At 35.7% G+C, this 20,254-nt stretch overlaps 1 protein-coding gene across 3 annotated transcripts in view; it reads right to left on the reverse strand.

Moving 5' to 3' along the window:
• Window positions 1-20,254, reverse strand: part of LOC111509109 (hydrocephalus-inducing protein homolog) — a 174,776-nt gene that overhangs the window by 62,681 nt on the left and 91,841 nt on the right. For all 3 annotated transcript variants that reach the window (XM_074171028.1, XM_074171027.1, XM_074171029.1), the window contains 8 exons: window positions 17,549-17,696; window positions 17,238-17,491; window positions 16,240-16,348; window positions 15,708-16,020; window positions 10,316-10,826; window positions 6,154-6,338; window positions 5,852-6,100; window positions 5,644-5,795 (listed from right to left, as the gene is read on the reverse strand). In XM_074171028.1, the coding sequence (XP_074027129.1) occupies window positions 5,644-5,795; window positions 5,852-6,100; window positions 6,154-6,338; window positions 10,316-10,826; window positions 15,708-16,020; window positions 16,240-16,348; window positions 17,238-17,491; window positions 17,549-17,696 (1,921 nt within the window). The remainder of the gene's footprint in view (window positions 1-5,643; window positions 5,796-5,851; window positions 6,101-6,153; window positions 6,339-10,315; window positions 10,827-15,707; window positions 16,021-16,239; window positions 16,349-17,237; window positions 17,492-17,548; window positions 17,697-20,254) is intronic.

The following is a 20,254-nucleotide window of genomic DNA, read 5'->3' on the forward strand; positions in this document are numbered from 1 at the left end:
GAATTATGTATTAATATGAGCATATAAAAAGGTGGAAAATAAACCTCTATGCGAAATAGTTTGAAATGAGCGAAAAAAACTACTGAAAAAATGAAAAAATATACATTGATTCAAGAGTGAAATCCTTCCCTTGTGAGAATACTTTTCTTACGTGGTCAGTTGCACCATCAACCACCAAATATCAAAATGATTTATGTCAGTCAAACAAAAACAAAAAAATCTTTCTTGAAATTACTGATATATTTATGTATAATTTTTGGCCCCGCCCTTTATTTCATTAATATTAATTTAAAAAAAAAATGGTAATACTTTAATGCTAAGAAACAAGCAATGCTTATAAGGAAACAACCACAAACAATTCACATATAGTCAGTGGGCATACTTGAAGACTGGCTATAAATCAAATCATCTAAAGGAACAATTCGTTCAGGCCAGTCTCAAGTCTCACTGTAGGTTAATGGACTGACAACTATTAGAAAAGAACTACTTTCCCGGCTAATACCACGAAGGGCGTTGGATTATATCATCAACACAAAGTCGTTGATTTCCGATAATTCAAAATAGAATTCCTTCAGAGTATCACTCCTCGAACTAGGCGGAAGCGCACAACAAACAACAGGTTTGTCATCGCTCTATCTGTCTGTGAACGAGATAACCAACCGCATGTCCGAAATTTGGAAGGAATTTGTTGTTGCAGTTGTTATGTAACAAGTGTTGAAGTGAGTGTTTTTATGAAAATGGACAAAATTGAGTGTCGAGCTGTCATTAAATATTTGTTTTCGAAAGGCAATACGCCTACGCAAATCAAAGATGAGTTGAAGTCTGTGTATGGGGACTCTGCACCATCATTCACACAGTGAAATTTTGAGCAGCTGAATTTAAACGTGGCTGTAGGAGCTTGGGAGACGGTGAACGTTCGGGACGTAAAAAAACTGCAACTACCGATGAAAACATCGACAAAGTTCACTAAATGAGGCAAGACGACCGTAAAATTAAAGGGAGAGAGATAGCAAAGATTATGAACATGTCAAAAAACGTGTTTGTCATATATGAAATCAACATTTAGGCATGAGAAAGCTGTCCTCACGTACAGTCCAAACAGTGGACTGCAAGGGGGAACCGGCTCCAAAAAAAGTCAAAGCTGTTTTTTTGTCTGGGAAAGTGATGGTCACTGTTTTTTGGGATAGTTATTTTAATCGATTATTTTTAAAAAGGAAAAAACTGTAATAAAGGTCCATCGGGTCTGAATTGGCGATCTCTGTATACTACTAGAAATATATAATAATTATCTCAGTTATACTCGCACCAGAAAAATACACCCCCCCCCGTATATAGGATAGTTCAGCCGAAGGTATTTATTTTTTAATTTAGTTTGGTAGCGCTAGAGTTGCTGCCACCAGATCAGAAAATTTTTTAAATCCTTCATGATCACACAGATTGAGAAATAATAGGCAACTTGGTCAATAGTTGAATTTTTTACCTTTCTATCTTCGTAGAGCAATGGTTATGCCACCAATTATATCTCAGAGACTGGATTCGGCCACGGCTTGAATGAGTGGTCTTAATATTAGCTGAGTTTTCACAAACCAACTTTATCGATGAGTAAAGTCCGCGGAATAATCGGATTAACCATTGATGAAATGAAATGAACAAAAATTAATACTGAAGTTTAACCTACACAAAATAATATTTAAACTTTTCTTTTATATATGTTTTACTGAACGTTATTTAAATTATATGAAAGAAAAAAAAATATATAATTATAACCGTGTGAAAACTATGAATAAACCACTAAAACAAAATGACAGGATTATTCCTCTGAAAATTGAAATAACTTCACTCAGGACATAGGTATGCCTTGCCTGAATTCTGCTCTGCTATAAAAACAAAATGAGATACAACTCTGAGAAACTATTGAGAGACCCACTTAATCGCTTCTTCCTGTATAACATAGGAAAATGCTATAACCTATAATAACCTAATAAAATGAAAAAGGGAACCCGATTCGTAGCTAAGTGGTAAATTTTCACCAAAACCCTAGGTGCCAATTGAATTGAATTAAAGTGACTTGAAATATCTCACTATTTCAATTCACTCAAAATTTCCTCTAGAATTTCCAGCTACTGTAGGAAATTCAACTGGATTCACCAAATCTCCGCGCACGACTGCCTTAAATCTTTCCCAAAAACTCTCCACCTTAACTTTGTTAGGGGATGTAATTAACTTTATCTCAGAAAAGTTGCTGCCAATCGGAAATTCTGAAATTGTTTCCAAGACTGGTACTCTTATCGCCACCTCATGGTCGGGCGAATAAGTCTGCAAGAATTACTGACTCTTTCCCGATTTTTCTAATGCCGTGAGGCTGCTACTGATATATAGATGTCACTGCAAGAGTTATTTTGATATTTTCGCTGTCTTGAATAAAAGATATGGAGACTATTTCGGATGTCTTGATTTTATCATGTCGTTGAACCTTTGAACTCTAACATAAATTTCGATACTTATTATACGTTTAAGTACTTTTTGACTGTTATTCTGAATGGGGTACGCAGACTGAATAATATATTTTCGACCCTTTCATGATAATGAAATGAATGATGAGGTTGAATGTTTCAAAATATCGAATTTCTTAGCATCAACCAGTTAATTTTAACGACTTTTCTTTTAAATGGCTTGGCTCTGTTGACCTTAAGGTTATTTCTGAGAGTTGATGTTTTATACGAAAAAACATGTGTTTTGGTATCTAAAATTCAACGAAAAATAATATGTCCAACTTATTACAAGATAATACAACAGCATACTACGCATTATTATATTTGACAAGCTGAATTACGGTTAGAACTGCTTGACCATCCGCCTTACTCACCAGATCTAGCCCCAAGAGACGTGTTTTTGTTCCCTCGTCTAAAAATTGAGCTTGGAGGACAAATATTTTCGTCGAGTGAGGAGGCAATCATCTTCGTGAACAATTATTTTGTAGAGAAAAATGTCGAGTACTATGTTATAGCATCTGGTACTTTATCATCCCAAGGCATTTCAGATCACAGGCTAGTTTACGTTGAATATTTAACAAAGAAATTCAAAATAGAACCCAAATTCGTAACATACCGCTGTTTCGACAATTTCACTTTGCATACTTTTTTATCAGATTTATACCAGTTGCCGTGGTTCGTTATCATAAGTGAAAATGATATTGATGATAAATTGTACAATTTCATGTCTCTCTTAAAAAAGTTAGAATTACCAAACCTCCCGCTCCTTTTCTCACTCAAAATTTCAGACTCCTTATGAAAGAACGTGACAAAGCCTTTCAAAAATTTAAAAAAACAAAATCTGTTAATGATCGTATGAGGTATAAAGAATTGAGAAATTATACCTTGTCAATAGTTAGAACCGAAAAAAGGACATATCTCAAGTCTGTCTGTTCTGAAAAAATACCACGCAAAACCTGGAATGCTCTTTCTAACCTCAATGTTCGCTCAAAAAAAAAAACAATATTCTCTACCCAATCACCTCTCGAATCCCGATGAAATAAATAACTATTTTGCCCAATTCGTACAAAATGTTTCTAATAATTGTGATGAAAATATTGAATTTTATAGCAATAATTATTTATTCAGGCAAGATAACTTTTCATTTCGATTCGCTACTGAAGAAGCTATTCATGAAATACTGAATGATATTAAAAATCAAGCTTCGGGGGTTGATGATATTTCAATCAGATTGTTGAAACTTTGTAGCCCGTTTATAGATGAATATATTACACATATCATCAACTGTTGTTTTGAACGTTCATATTTTCCAGACTTGTGGAAAATTGCCGTTGGGAAACCCATTCGCAAAAATAATGATCCAGCTAGTTATTCTGATCTCAGAATTATCAGTATACACCCAACCATAAGAAAAATTTTTCAAAGAGTTATTTATTTACACATTAATGAATATTTCAATACCAATAATCTGTTATCACCAACGCAATGTGGTTTTAGGCATGGTTATAGTACGGCTACAGCTCTTGCTACTGTCACATAAGACATTGTTGAGGGATTTGATAAGGGAATGATTAGCACTCTGGTACTACTAGATTTTTCGAAAGCATTCGATACCATCAATCATGAGCTGATTTGCATGAAACTCAAATATTATGGTTTTGATAGTGCTGCCTTATTTCTCATCTGGTCTCATTTACTTGGTCGATCTCAAAAAGTTGTTGATGGTAATCACTCCTTACCTCTTGATGTTCTATCAGGAGTACCACAGGGTTCCATTTTGGGACCTTTATTGTTTATCATTTATACTACTGACATTATCTCGTCCATCAAGAAATGTAAAATACAGGCGTATGTTGATAACATATAATTATACATGCACTTCAAAATCGATGAGTATGCTGAGGTACAAAATCTTTTCAACACTGATCTTGATTTGATTAATGGGCTATCAAATGAACATGATTTGAAAATTAATCCTATTAAAACAATGAAGATGCATTTTGGAACTCAGAAGAATCGTAAATTTGCAGAAAACAATTTCCATTTAGAACTAGGTCATACTATCTTGACTCCTGTCAATACAGCTAAAAACTTACGGGTGATGCTTGACACTGATCTTAGATTCACTATTCATGTTAAAAATTTAACGAGAAAAGATTATATGTCATTGAAACTGTTATACTGTAATCGTTTTTTATTTTGAGCCAACCTCTAAAAAGAATGCTCTGTGATAGTTTGGTGCTAAGCCATTCCAACTACTGCGACTTCATATATGGGCCATACTTATATGATTCAGATGAAAAAAGAAAACAAAAAGTGCAAAATTCTTGTTGGCGCCTAATTTATGGACTTCGTAAGTATGATTCAATTCCTGAATCCTTTAAAAACTCCCGCTGGCTCAATATGAAAAACCGTATGATTCATCATTTGGGTTGTTTTGTTCATAAATTGATTACCCTTTCCCATTCTCCCCTTTTAATACAAAAACTAGTTTTGCGTGAAAATATTCACTCAAGAAACATTAAACACAAAAACAAATTAACTATGCCACAACATCGCACTGCACAGTTTCAGACTCTATAATTCATTGCCCGAGCAATTAAAGAAATTCAATATCAGAAAACTCAAATACAAATATAAAAATTATATCTATGATAGTCAGTAATGTCAACTTTTGCTCATTGGACATAATAATAAACAACAGATCAATTGAATTTAATTATTTATCAACTCTCTTTATATGTAATCACAAATTATTATTTTTATTTACGTTTCTCATTTCGTGGTACCATCACTGTTAATTGTCTTATTTTCATATGTTCGAGTGCATTTTGGAGTGGTGCTTGTTGGTTGATTTTGAGTAGCTTAGAGCTAGAATTCACCAAGGAGTACCAGAATCTCCTGTAACCTGTTTCATTTTCAAATGTATCTTTGTATTGTTGTTTTTGTAGTATCAATAAAGCCGATTTATTATTATTATTATTATTTAGACGGGTTACAGAGATGAGAGCATCGCTGGGCACATTTGAAAGGAGGTTATGTTGAAAAAAAATTGAAAAATGTCTTGTCTTTCTTATATTGGAAACTTTTCAAACTACCCTCGTAAAACATATATTTGTTTCAGGTATTAAACTTGTAAAACCAAGCTTACTTTTCAGTTGTGATGTTTGAACATCCGTCGGTAGTACTATGTCATACTGAAATGGAAACTTTCCTGTATTTTTCATCTCTATGTTTTGCGATATAGTACTAAAAATCTGCTGGTACCCGAAATATAGATCAGATGTTGGACACAAGGTGAACCTGAAAAACAATTTTCTATTACTCGAGAGGTTTCTGTCAAAAATCCCAAATGGTACATCGACAAATAAACTGCTCCAGTAAATGTTATGATGAACGATTTTATGACATATTCGGGCCTGTCGATCTCCACGAAATTGCAATTGAATACCGGAATATCAGTAAAACTCATCTCCACGGTAGGACTGAAGTTAAAAATCACAGTGGTTGATTTTTGTGCTTGCAGAATTTCATGTTCAGTGTTCAACTTGAAAAATTGTCTGATAAGGTGCAAATCGTTCTGAAGGATATTATCCAATTTCGAGAATCTGGAAAGAGAATGTCCTTATGAAGATTCCGGACAGGCGAAATCAATACTCACACAATGTTAACATTGCATTTTCCCTTATTGACCAAGTGGAACGGAATTTTATAATTGGTTTTCCCCTTCATATTCCCCAAGTCGATATGATTTTGATATTCTATGATGTATTCAAGCGCTTCAGACTGGAGAGCTATGGAATCAACTTGAAGAGGTATTATTTCTGAATGATGTAGATCGAATATCTGTGGAAGAAATTAAATGTATACTCATTGTACTGTATTTTCGAAGACCTCCATTTTATTAATATTGTTACTGAGGATACACTATAAAAACACACTTTTGTCTATTTCTACGACCGTTTTATATTTGTTGACTAGTTTGGGTCACTACACCATTTTCAAAACTAACTAGATTACATTCAAAGCTGAGTATTTATACCTACATTGCCTGAACAATTATCGACCCATCACGATTCCAAGTACTATGAGTAAAATCATCGAAAAATGTAATCATAATGAATTGCTTGATTTTTTGTTGAGTAAAAATATTTTGAGCAAGTTTCAGTACGGGTTTTCTCCGAATGGATCGACGTAAGGAGCGACTGCTGCTTTCATGGAACACATTTACAACAATGTTGACAACGGAAAGTATATCGGAAAAGTTATGTACTATAGGAATTCGTGGAATATTTTTAAACTGAATATTGTCATTTATAAGATACAGAAGGGTATACGTTAGATGGAATGGTGTTGATTCGGACATGATTGACACTTCACTTAGAGTTCCCCAGGGATCCATTTTGGGGCCGCTATACAATAATGACCTGCCAGAGTATATTGGAACATCTCCGATTGTACTTTATGCTGATGACACATCGATTTCTGCAGCAGCAGATAGTTCTGAAGAGCTCAAAGAGAGGCTGAATTTTATCAGCAATAATTTTACGACATGGTGTTATGATAATAAGCTTGTCGAAAATGTAGAAAAATCAATATTAATAGAAATTTTTGGTAAAAAAAGATGTATTAATCATATACAGGTTTTAGTCAATAATGTCACAATTCTTCCAAGTGAAACAACCAAATTTTTGGGTGTTCACATTGACACAAATTTATCTTGGAAATTCCATTTCAACCATGTAATTAGAAAACTTAATAGCAGCTTTTATGCACTATTGCAACTATCAGGTTTTGGATGTAAAATCTTTGAATAACGTGTATTAGTCTATGGTTCAATCTACACTGTCATACAATGTCATCTTGTGGGGAGATTGTACAGGAGCGGATCGTGTTTTTATAGCTCAGAAAAGAATTCTTCGCCTAATTTTTAATCGAGATAGGACCAAATCATGTAGGCCCTCATTTGAACAAAATAAAATTTTGACTTTCCCAGCAATCTATATCTATGGTTGTTTAGTCTATACGTGGAAAAATATGAATGACTACGGGTCCAATTCTCAGTGCCATCGATATCCCACAAAATCGGGAAATATAGGACGAAACTGCAGTAACGTTAGTTACAAATAAAAGTGGTAAAAAAACATAGAAATTTTCATTTCTCTTTTCATTATGATCTCCTACCACGTAGTAATGGCTACATCCATCAATTTACCGTGGTTCAATTCAAACCTACTGAAACTCAATAAGGAAAGAACACAAAAAATAATTTTCTCGACTAATAATAATATTTCTGTGGGCAAAACTGTTAATTCACTGGGAATCACTGTTACTGTTTAATGTTCAGTTATGATGTTCATCTACATGCTGTACCACCGACTTACTAATGTACCTTTATATACCGTAGTGAAATAATGGTACTGGATACAGCCTGTAAAGTCGTCAGGAGTTCGGATCCCCTTCTCTGCACGGTCCGTGACCACGCATTTCTCCTTAGGGCAGCTGCCCGAGCAGCTGATGAACTCGGTATAGTTTTCGACTCTGAACAAGGTGACTACAACTCTGTCACCGAGTTGGAACCCGTTCAGCAAAAAGCTCAGATAAAAGCCGCAGAGATCACCTTACTTCTGCGGAGACACAAGGATAAGCCAATGCATGGGGTCTTCTTCAATAATATTGGAGACCTTGGCTTATCAAGGCGCCTGACGTTCGCTTTTCTCGGGTCGAGTGGGCTGAAGTCGGAAACTGAGGGGTTCATCATGGCTTGCCAGGATGATGTCTTCAACACCTTAGTCTACCGCAGTCGCGTGATGGGTATAGAGGTTCCTGACACAAGGTGCAGGGCCTGCCGCGAGGTTGGTCGATATTTGTTCATAACAAATTTTTAAACTAATAAACAATTGAATAAGTTGAATAAAGTTTTTGCCAAACTATTTAAAAGTGTGAATTATGATTTTTAAAAGCAAAATTATTTCTTAACTAATCATTTAAACAATCGAAGTGTAAAAAAATCGATTTTAAACAATCAAAAATTAAAATTAAGAAAAAAATTTTAAAAAATGATAATCATCTCTAGACAACAAAATAGCAGTAAAAATTTTTTCAGAAATATTGAATTTCTCTATTTGTTCAAAACGATTCAATAAACAAATTACGTAAAAAATTCATATCCTATGTTAATAACTGCCATTGTCTAATATGAAAACAGACATAGCTAAATATCAATTGAAAAAAAAATGTATCAACAATTTTTAGATATTTCATTTTGCAATAGTTATAAAAAATCATAATTAACAAATTAATAAATTTTTATGAAGTTTTATCGCAGGATCTTATGAAGTATATATATCAAAAGGGCTCCACGAAGTCTAAAATTTATAGGCCAATTATTTATACCTTTCATACCATTATTTATGCAAACGGAGATTGGGAAAAAAATTTGTTAGTTAACAATTGAATAACTTTTTGAAAAATGGTGATAAAACTTTTTTCTACGGGACTCGATTCATTCAAGTGTTAAGAAGATACTAGATTTTTTTCAAATTTTTAAAATGACATTTTATGTTAAAAATAATTATTTCTTTTGATAAACTCCCTTTAGCGGCAGCGCGCATGCCGTAACAGCCGCGCGGAACCCTATTTTCAAAGTCAAATTAAAATGATAAATAATGGAGTTACAAATGAAAGTGGTAAAAAAAACATAGAAAGTTTCACGTGGGTTGGGCTACCTATCGGGCGCGTCCCCTGGTGGCGGATAGGGGAACGGCCAGGGGACTGGACGCCATGTCCGGGAAGCCAATGTGGCCTTACGGACGGGGTCGCCGGACTCCTGGTCAGTGTCAGCAATAAATAGGGTGAGGGGAACTAAAACCCCCCAAAAGCCTTTGCAAAACATGCCACCGTGGACCAACCTACCCAAGCTAAGGTGTAAGGAATTGTGCCGACAGCTGAATGGCCTTAGGGTGATATGCGGTTACTAACGATCCCCTTGGGGAACTGGGCGAAACCTCATTGTAATCAACCTACATCTGGTAATGCGGGGCTCTGCCAGAGGTGACCAACTCTTTCCTTGCTACTCGTGGAAACACATGGATCAAACAACACAAATACAGAAACAACAAAAACAAAAACCAATCCCGAAGCTGGACAGAAGTGCTCACCTCAATCTAAGGCGGTGGCTGGAGATGAACAGAAATGTCCACTCCAATCCAGATCACCTCCAACAGCACAAGAACTTCCTGCGCTGGGCGCCAAGAGCTCCACCTTGAATAAACGCGAGGGGAACCGGCTGCCCCTGTAGCTTCCTCAATTGTGCACTTCCACGGAGGGAACCCCAAGAAGGTTGAAGAAGCCGCGCTACGATAGTAATATCGCTGCACTTTCCAAAACATTCGCGGAGGTCACTGTCAGACACCTCAAGGTTGCAAAAGAGAGTGTGTGTTCGGCGAGCCTTGGCCTACACCTGCCAATATAAAAGAGATGTCTCCTACTGACCTGTCCACCTTCCTGAAAAGGACAGGATGGACGATGTCCTAGGAGGAAAACTCCTCGGGAGGAGCCTAAGTGCTTTGAGTCTACACTCACCCTCCCTACTCAACAGATACATAGAAAGTTCAATTTCTCATCTTTCATAATTTTCAAACCATCTATGAAATACTTTTTGATAAGTTTACGCTCCCGAATTGTGTTTTCACTTCTACAAGATTGTCACGTGCACCACCAAAATCATGTATTTTCAAGAGATATCTTATAACACTCAATATTTAGCATAGGCTTGCCGTCTAATGCAGTTTTCGATCGAAATTTGCTATATTTTAACCTACCTGGAGTTCCATACTCTTTTTGGGATTGGTTTCTTCTTTCGTTGGTGAATACTCTACGGTGATTTCCTCCACCGAATATAACTTAATCTGTCCATTGGTTTTGGACAACTTGTAAATATCGTGCATCCAATCGGATTTGACCAATTTCCAGTATAAATCGACAGGCGTTGAGTTTCTCAATGTAATCTTTTTCTTTATACAATAATCTGTCGGCACTTTTTCGAAGTTTATGAGCTTTGGACTGACGTGGAACTCCAATGCACAGGAATAGGCTAATAATCTGATCGTTTCAACTTTGGGATTGTTTTTAACAGAAATGTACAGCTCTCCACCGATATTTCCTTTTCTGGGTGCTTTCAGAGATAGATTAACGATGACACTTTCGTTTGGTTTTATAATGATATTGTTAGGCTGTATTGAAAATGGAGAATTTTCATTCAACTCCAAGGTGGTGATGCACTGGAGATCAGACGCATTTTGTAGGGTGAGATCGGTTGAATAAGGAAGTGATCTGAAAATAATAATAGTTCAACTAATATACAGCGATTCATTTCTCCAACACGTTATTTTTTTAAAGAATATCAGGAAGTTACAAAAATCAAACTCTCCCCTTAATTTTAAATACAATAATAACGAATTAACTTTTCAAGAAGTATTCATGTTTATCGAAGAAGAAAATCAATAATTCGAAACTTTAACATAACTAAGTATGAACAGAATGCAAACAAGATAAATCTGAACTGAAACTAAAGAAAAAACAGATGACTCAATTAGTGTTCGATCGAAAGTTCGGTTTCGGTTTCAGTCGAGTTTTGGTATAAAAACGGGTTTCGGTTTCGGCGGCCGAAACTACGACCGAAACCGAAACTGCATGATCGGTCATGTTCGGCTGGTTAAAATTCATACAAGAGATATTAGGTAACAACTCAAATAAGTGATTTTATGTTCAATATTTTTAAACACATCAATAATATTCAAATGAAGGATCTACATCTAATCAAATAAATACCTCACCTATTTTAAGTATTTTTAAGGTGCAAATAATATTTTTTTTTAAATACGGGTTTTTTATGTTGATTATCAATAAGTAAAAATGTCGAAGACTGCATAACGTTGTGATTTATAGATAAAAAAATGAAAACTAACTGATTAAAATAACCTTTTCTTTATTTTTCCCTCAAAACATAATCCTTGTAAGGAAGTTTCGGTTTCGGCCGAAACTAAGACCATTGCCGAAATTCGTTTTCGATTTCGGTCGTAAAAACCAGTTTCGGTCGAACACTAGACTCAATATTCTTTGAGAATCCAATAATATTTTGTGAATAATAACTATCATTGTTCATGTAGGTACGTAGGTGGTACATACATCGAAGAATATACCTGTTTCAGTTTCAAAACAATGCATATGTTTTCAAATTAATTCGGAATTTTTGTTCACAAAAAATTTTTGCTACTCTAAATTCACTGGCCAGAGCTATCAATAGATCGTTTGCACTTGGAAAATTTTCTTCATGTCTCAAAACAGTTCTTGTCTTTCCACTATTCAAAGGTGGTGATTCAGAAGATCCAAGCAATTACAAACCAATCTCTTTACTTTCAACACTTTCGAAAGTGATTGAAAAACTTGTGCTAAAAAGGGGACTAGCCATTCTAGACAGTTTAAAAATTTTATCAAACACCCAGTTTCGTTTTCAAAGTTCAAAAAGCACCAATGATGCAATCTTTCATTTTCTTGAGCATGCTTATACGAACCTTAACAACGAGGAAACTGTAGTAGCTGTGTTTTGTGACTTTTCGAAGGCCTTCGATTGCGTAAATCATAGCCTCCTTTTAAAGAAGCTCTGTTTCTATGGTTTCAGATGTGCTTGTTATGACTGGTTTGTCTCATATTCAAGCGATGGAAAACAAATAGTATAATCGAATGGACATCCAGTGGAGAAATCTTATCTGGTGTCCCACAAGGATCAGTTCCAGGTCCAATTCTTTTTCTTCTGTATTTAAATGATGTGGCTTTCATTCCAATTAGAGGAAATTTCACAATTTTTGCAGATGACACTACCATCCTCTGGCATGAAAAAAATATCCAGTAATTGAAATATACCATCACTATAGTGCCTTGAAAGGTGAAAAATTGGTGTGATTCCAATTACTTATGTTTTAATACAAATAAATCGAACGTACTTACCTTTAGCACCTTCTGTGAAGATTTGAGCCTAAACGGACAAACTTTAGAAAACAAAAATAATTCAAAATTTCTAGGAATATCTATTGATGACAAATTGAAATTTTATCTGCATATTAGGGCATTGACAAAAAAATTAGCGGCGGGATGTTATGTACTTAGAGTTGTCACAAATAAACTGAGCACATCTACAGCAAAGATGGTTTACTACTGTATGATTGAGACTCATTTGAGATATGGAATTGCCTTTTGGGGATTTTGTAGTCAACAATTACTACAATCAGTGTTAGTCCTACGAAAAAGGGCAGTTAGATACACATGCAAAGCTCAAATGCGTGAACCCTGTAGACCATTATTTATCAGCAAGGGCATTTTAACCCTCACCTGCATTTTCATTCTAGAGTCTGTACGTCTAATACACAAAAACTTTAATACAGTAGTTGATACCCTAAAACCAAACAGTTGAATGAAATATTTCACAAGGTTGATATCGAATAATAACATACCTCTTCCTATTCAGAAATCGACTTCGACAAAAGACTCTCTGATTTACGAAAGCAAAAAAATATATAATTTTGAATCCTCCAAAATCAGAAAGGAGAAAAATTATTACAAATTCAGAAAAAAATGAAAGAAGCTCTACTCAAAAAAGCATTCTATAATCTCGAGGAATTTTACAGCGAAACTCTGCTATGATTTTATTTTAGATATGATTTTATTCTCAGTATGTATTATTTATATTTTATTTGCTTTTTTAGTTAAGTTTTATGTGAGTCTTTCTATAAACTCATTCATTTCATCTATATTTGACATATGTTTATTATTCAACTGATTAGTATAGGATTTTTCTACTTTTGTAAATATTTTGTATATTTAAAAAAGCACTCCTTAACAATTTTTTTCAGAAGATGCTTTGTCGATAAGAACTTGATTTCTTGTACAGTAAAGTATATTTCTCTCTCTCTTGGAAAATCTTGTTCTTGTCTCTAGATATGAGGGAACCATGTGGTACCGTATATAGGGTTCAACTTTTTCGTTGCTTATGTTTGCTTCATATCAAGCTTCGTTTCGAGAAAAAAAACTATCCATGGACAACATTAAATTAAAACCAGAAGCAAATAATAAACATTTTCAGCCTTGATGTAAATGAGCAATATGTCCCGCTGTATGTGATATGGGTATAGGTGGTTTCTTTTTAGAACCGTCCCTACGGTTTTTGGGCTGACTTTCAGCTGCAATGCAATATTCCTGGTACTATTTTAAGGATCTTCTTTCATCGCATCAAGTACAGCTTCTTCTATTTCAGGCGTTGTTACAGTTTCTGGTCTTCCGCCACCTGCATTAAAACTCCCAGTATCATATAATCATGCATCTAGCGCTCTAAAGGTTTCAGAACATAGAATTAATCTGTCCTAGTAAATTCATCTTGTTCTTCCGCATTTTCATTTGCAAATCCATAAATAGAGTGCTTGTCAGCCATTTCAGCGTTAGTAAAATTATTCATGATGAAATCACTCCTAATTGACAACTCTGACTTTCACTGATATGACAACACTATCAGCTGGTCTCCAAAGCAAGTGTTCATGATACGCAAAGTAATTTCAATTGTCTTTCACGAAAAGAAGCTAGATATGAAGAAAACACAAGCGACGAAAAAGCTGTATCAATCTAAAATATGTTTTTCGAGTGGATTTTTGGAATTTCTTTCGGACGTTCGCTGGCGCGAGTGGTTAGCTCCTTCAGAGTTTTAACCATCATGGCTTGCTGTCCGATGACTAACTTTTAGGCTTCGTAAAGCGTATTTGTGCCTTGTCAGGTAATCAGTTGTATTTGTACCTGTATTTGTACCTGTACTTGTACCTGCACTTGTACATGTACTCGTACCTACACTTGAACCTGGAACATTAACAATCTTGCTGCCTGTTGTCCTGTTCGTTATTTTAGAATTCCTTAAAATGGGGTTCCATATTCGATTGAGGTTCACAGCTTCTTCTTTTCTGTCGAAATTCTCCGTGTGTTTGTGGATCTCTATTGCCTCCCGTACCAGTATAGTACAGTATAGTATTCCTGGTTAGGGGCAATCAGTTCTGTGTTTTCAAACAAAATTATGTGGTCTCCTTCACTAAGCGCGTGTTTTGCCACAGCTGACTTGTCCGCTTGGCCTAGTCTGCAGTTCCTTTTATGCCCTTTCAGTCTTGTTCCCATGGATCGTTTGGTGGTTCCGATATATACCTTACCACAAGTTCACGGTATGCGATAGACCCCTGCTGCTGATAATGGGTCTCTTTTGTCTTTAGCTGACCTGAGGCTTTGTTGTATTTTCCTCGTGGGTTTGAAGACTGTTTCGATGTCGTGTTTATCCAATTCTGTCCGTGATCCTAGGGATAAACGGTGGATATGCGCGTGCAACCATCTGCTCCTTTTTCGCTTTTTGAACAGTGGTGCTCTTCGGTTTCATAGCTTTCCTGATCTCGGAGGCACTGTATCCATTCGATCTCAAGGTCACTTCGAAGTATTTCAGTTTCCTCTCCAGATGTTCTGGTTCGCATATTCTCCGAGCCCGTTCCGTTAGAGTGGAGATGACTCTTCTCTTTTGGCTAGGATGGTGGTTCGATAGTGCGTGCAAGTATCTATATGTGTGTGTCGGTTTCCGATATACTTTGTGGGTTAGTCTGGTACCACATCGTTCTAGTAGAACATCTAGGAAAGCTATCCGTTGGTCCTGGCCCAACAGCCTGTGCTAGGCTGTTGGGCGTTCAAGTGGTTTAGAAAACGGTTCAGGGCGTCTCTTCCATGTTTCCAGATGACGAAGGTGTCATCCACGTAACGTAGCCACAAGGTCGGCAGGGATACTATAGCCGACTGGTACGGGAGGCAATATAGATCCACAAACACACGGAGAACTTCAACAGAAAAGAAGAAGCGGTGAACCTCAAGCGAATATGGAACCCCATTTCAAGGAATTCGAGAATAACGAACAGAATGACAACAGGCAGCAAGATTGTTAATGTTCCAGGTTCAAGTACAGGTACAAGTGCAGGTACAGACCTCAAACGACCTAACAAATCACCCTCTGAAGTTTCGTACCGTACTTAGGAAACATTTAATATTTCTGGGGATGAATACTATTAAAATGGTATTCAACGAATATATTGTTCAGTACAGTCGTTCAAAACACGTATCTTAATATTAGTGAAATGTTCTACTTACTTATTGGTTCCTACAATAATAGAGCCAATATCAAAAACATCCTCCTCTTTGAAATAAGTAAATCTGTCGCCAAGAATTTTTTCTTTATAGCTATTGCAGCAATTCGGAAACACAATCTCCGGCGTGAAATTTAGAGTTGGCAGCTCGCATAAAGCTTTGCAGTGGATCGACTGAGTTGAATCCATTCCGAATATTGTCAATGCATAGACGTTGCTGTATCTTCCACAAGAAGTTGGTGAGAATGTCACTTGGTATTTCATAATCTCGCCTGGTTGCAGAATATTCCTTGGTAGAAGAGGGGTAGGAGGGGAATCTGTAGAAATGAAAAGAAAACTTTGTCCATTTCAAATAATCCAAACACCAGAACTACAACACTCTTCTCGACGAGCGTTTAAATAATCATCATTTATGGTAACGGTATATTTGTGAATATTTTTTCAACTATACTACATAATTATTATATTTTCTATTGAAATTCTCATTCCTTGAAACTTATTGAAATATACTCAGAAATGAAATTTTAACAATATACCTTTCGTTGAGGAACTGAGTGATGCACGATCACTCTTTCGATCTGCACTAATACTATACTTTCTTTTTGTAAGTTTTTTCTTCGAATTGGTACCAGATGTAGAATACACCTGCAAAAAAATATTTATCAGCGCCATGGGTCAATATCGTTCGATTCTCACAAACTTTTGCATTTATATTAGTACCAATAGATAAGAATTGAAACCGTAGACATTTTTCAATTGACAGCATGTGAACAATGTAACTGTCAAACAATTGCCCTCAAAATCTAAAAAATCGCCAAAGATCCACATTTGTTTATTGAGCGCTCCCTCTGATGAAGGAAGATTGTTTTGTGAGTTTTCACTTGTAGAACAAAATGTAGTATGCGAATTTCATTAGTTCGGACTTCCATTGTATAATCTTATATATAAAAATGGATGTTCATTGGTTGGTTAGTTGGTTGGTTGGTAAGTGATAAACTTCTACATCGCTTAACCGATCGTGATGAAACTTGACATGTACAAGTAATTGTTCATAGAAAAGGTTTTTAGGCTATCAATTTTTCTGTAACTCACCACTAGATGGTGCTGTAGAACAAATTTTGAGAGCACTGTTCTATAACGCTGCGCACGCCTAAGTTCATTGTTTCTGAGTCTGTCAAAACATTGGAACAGCAGCGATACAGCAACATAGTACTGATTAGTACTACAACTACCAAATTCTACACGGGCGAAGCCGCGCGGGCAACAACTAGTATGATATAAAATGATTTGAAATCCCTGAAAGAATCAATAAAATTAAAAAAAAAAATTCAATTCTGATTTCATTGATTCTTTCAGGAATTTCAAATCATTTTATATCATATTGGCCAATGGAAGTCCAAACTAATGGAATTCACCAAGAAACATTGTCAACCACCTTCAAACAAACTATAGTATGTATTTATTTATATCGTCTACTTTATTGATGGCACGTGTGTATTCTTTCATGTCCCAACTGTAATCATTTCACACTCACCTGGGAATCTGACTTCACAATTTCAACGCTAGCATGACATATTTTAAATTGGTCCTTTTGAATATGTTTCTTCCTTTTACTTTTTTTGTAGATGGAAAACGTGGAACATGATTCAGTGCTTTCAACTTCGATACCTCGATTCAATTCTTGAATGGCACTGTCGAGTTCCGAATTATTCTTCAGCAAACAACTTAACATCTCCGTATCTATATATCTGTCGTCAGAGCATCGAACGAATATCCAAAGTGGAACACCTTCGACAAATTCAAATAATAATTTCCATTTCATGAAAAATGTGAAATGATACCTACCAAAAGAATCCCCGTCTGAACTTTTCAAATTACTCGAGCTGGTCGATTTTCCTTTGTTCCTGGTGGAAGCTTTCGAGTCTTTTGCAGAATCTCTCGTTGAACTTTTTGTATCTACTTTGGTACTTCCATCTGCTTTGGAATTGGGTGGCTATAACAATGGACGTCAGTTGAAGAAATGAGAGGTCCAAATATAGCTACTTAAACCAAGCATTTCATTCCCGTTTTTAGACATGATGGTTAAGTAGAACTTACTAATACATGTTTATTTATTTATTTATTCCATACACTATTCTACAGGATGAACCCAATTACAGAATAGGGAGAAACAGCATTTACAAATATGTACTTACATACTATAATTTGTGAATCTATATAAAGAAACTTCATTGGAGTATCCCTTGTTAAGATACAGCCCCTTAAAGGGGGTACATCAAATTTGTATAACAATTTTTTTCACAAGCACTGAAAAAGTTACAATACTGAAATTAAACTGACGTTTTGTACTATCAAAAAGACACTTAGCCAGTTATTTATTTGGTTTACCCCATGGTTGTAAGGGGGGGAAAACGCAACTCCTAAAATGTATTTCCAATGTAACTTTTTGTTTTATTATTTGTTTACCATTTAAAAATTTATTCCCGATAGCCTGTTTCATTCTAAACAAAAAATGTGTTTTGAGTTTTTTGCCCAAAATAAACCAGTTCGCAGCAAAAAATTATTTTACGAACAACTACAGAGATACATCGTCATAAATGCGAACTGTATTTATTGTTATTTTGTAGTTAGTACCTGCATTAAACGATTAAAGGGTAATAAACAGAACTTACCTATCAATAACAAAACACACAACATGTAGAAATATTCCTGGATTCTCTTTGATTACCCTGCACGCATCGATGATGCGATTTCTCAAGTCCTCTACATCGCGAACAGAAGTATGATAAACCAAATGCCGTAAATGGTCCCAAATAGAGAACTCGAGGGGACTGAGATCCGGAGATCGAGCGGGCCAGTTTTGTGGTCCTTCTCGACCTATCCACTGCTTATGTTTCAGTTGAATGCTGACGTGCCATTTGACTAAAATGGGCGGGAGCCTCATCATGCATAAAAAACATATCCCTTCTGACGCCCAAAGGAACTTCCTCCAGCAGTACTTGATGCACTTCTCTTAAAAATTGAACGTATGCCTCACCATTTAATCGAGGAGGTAGAAAATTAGAAATTAGTTTCGACAATAGCGTGAGGGTTTTCATCAGCCGAAATACCGTCATATGATCAACATTTAGCTGGAAAGGATTTTTTCTAGTACTAGTAGTAGGTTGTTCTTCAATCAAATTAAGTACAGCTTCCTCAGAAACATATGGAAATCAGTGGATAGGTCGAGGAGGACCTCAAAACTGGCCCGCTCGATCCCCCGATCTCAATCCTCTCGATTTCTCTATTTGGGGCCATTTACAGCATTTGGTTTATCGTACTCCTGTTCGCGATGTAGAGGACTTAAGAAACCGCATCATCGATGCGTGCGATCCATACATGCGATTAGCAGCTGTCAGAGTAGTGTCAATATGTTTATTGAAAGATAGGAATGAATTAAAAGTAACACCTAGATCAGTGAGTGTGTCAGGACGTTTCAGAACTCGATTGTTTATGACGTAGTTGTGTAATGTCAAATTTCTTTTCAGTGAGTAAGACATTACATTACATTGGGATATGTTGAGAGATTATTCTTCCGACACCATGTAGCAACACGATTTAAATTCAGGGCGAGACGTTCGCAATCGTTGGAACATGTTATTTTGTGATAGAGTTTCAAGTCAATTGACTTGAAACTCTATCACACCAATCTCAGCTCCGATATCATTAATGAACATATTGAACAGTGGGGGTCTTAGCTTTGATCCTTGTGGTACACCAGATGTGGCTACATATTCAATAGACTTGAGGCCATTGATTTGGACGTACTACTTGCGCTTGTTAAAATACGATTTGAAGAAAGTAATTAAGTCATTGGATAATCCAAAAGTCGTAACCATAGTATCCTGCTTGTTGAGCAGGATACTATGGTCAAGTCAATTAAGTCTATGGTCAAGAAAAATCAGTTTAGATGACATCAGTCTGAGACTCCGCAATACATTGAGTGATTGTTACAAGATTGGTGATGGTTGAATATCCTTTCATGAAACCGTGTTGATTGGGGTTAATAATGTTGCTGACATGACAGTAGATTGGCATCTCAATTTTCAAGAGTTGCATATGATAGAAATTGGTCTGTAATTTTTTATCTCACTTTTTTGAAAATTGAGCAGACTTTCAACATTTTCAATATTGATGGTACAGTGGACGTTTTCAAGCATATATTGATAAGAGTTGTTTATGGTTCAGCCAGAGCTGAGGCACAATCTTTAATAATGAATGCTGGAATATACTGAAAATGGTATATTTTTAGGAGCGATTCATTTTTGGGAAAGAACGGTTTTGGCCTTCTATTTCTCCATATTTATACAAGAAATCTTCCACAGAAAGGAAAGAAGCAATCAATTTCAGAATAAACTTTTCACAAAAATGTGTGGATCATGCAAAGAAGTAACTTTCAGGCACAAACTGAAAAAAACCTTGTTCGAAACAACTACTTTCTCATAAACATTGAATTACACGAAAGAAAAAATACTTTCCAAACAACATATTTGTGACATAAAGTCGTAATTT

The sequence above is a fragment of the Leptinotarsa decemlineata genome, unplaced genomic scaffold (genome assembly GCF_025532065.1).
Source record: "Leptinotarsa decemlineata unplaced genomic scaffold, Ldec_3_MD MMD2_tig00000008_RagTag_RagTag, whole genome shotgun sequence".
Taxonomy (NCBI): Eukaryota; Metazoa; Arthropoda; class Insecta; order Coleoptera; family Chrysomelidae; genus Leptinotarsa; species Leptinotarsa decemlineata.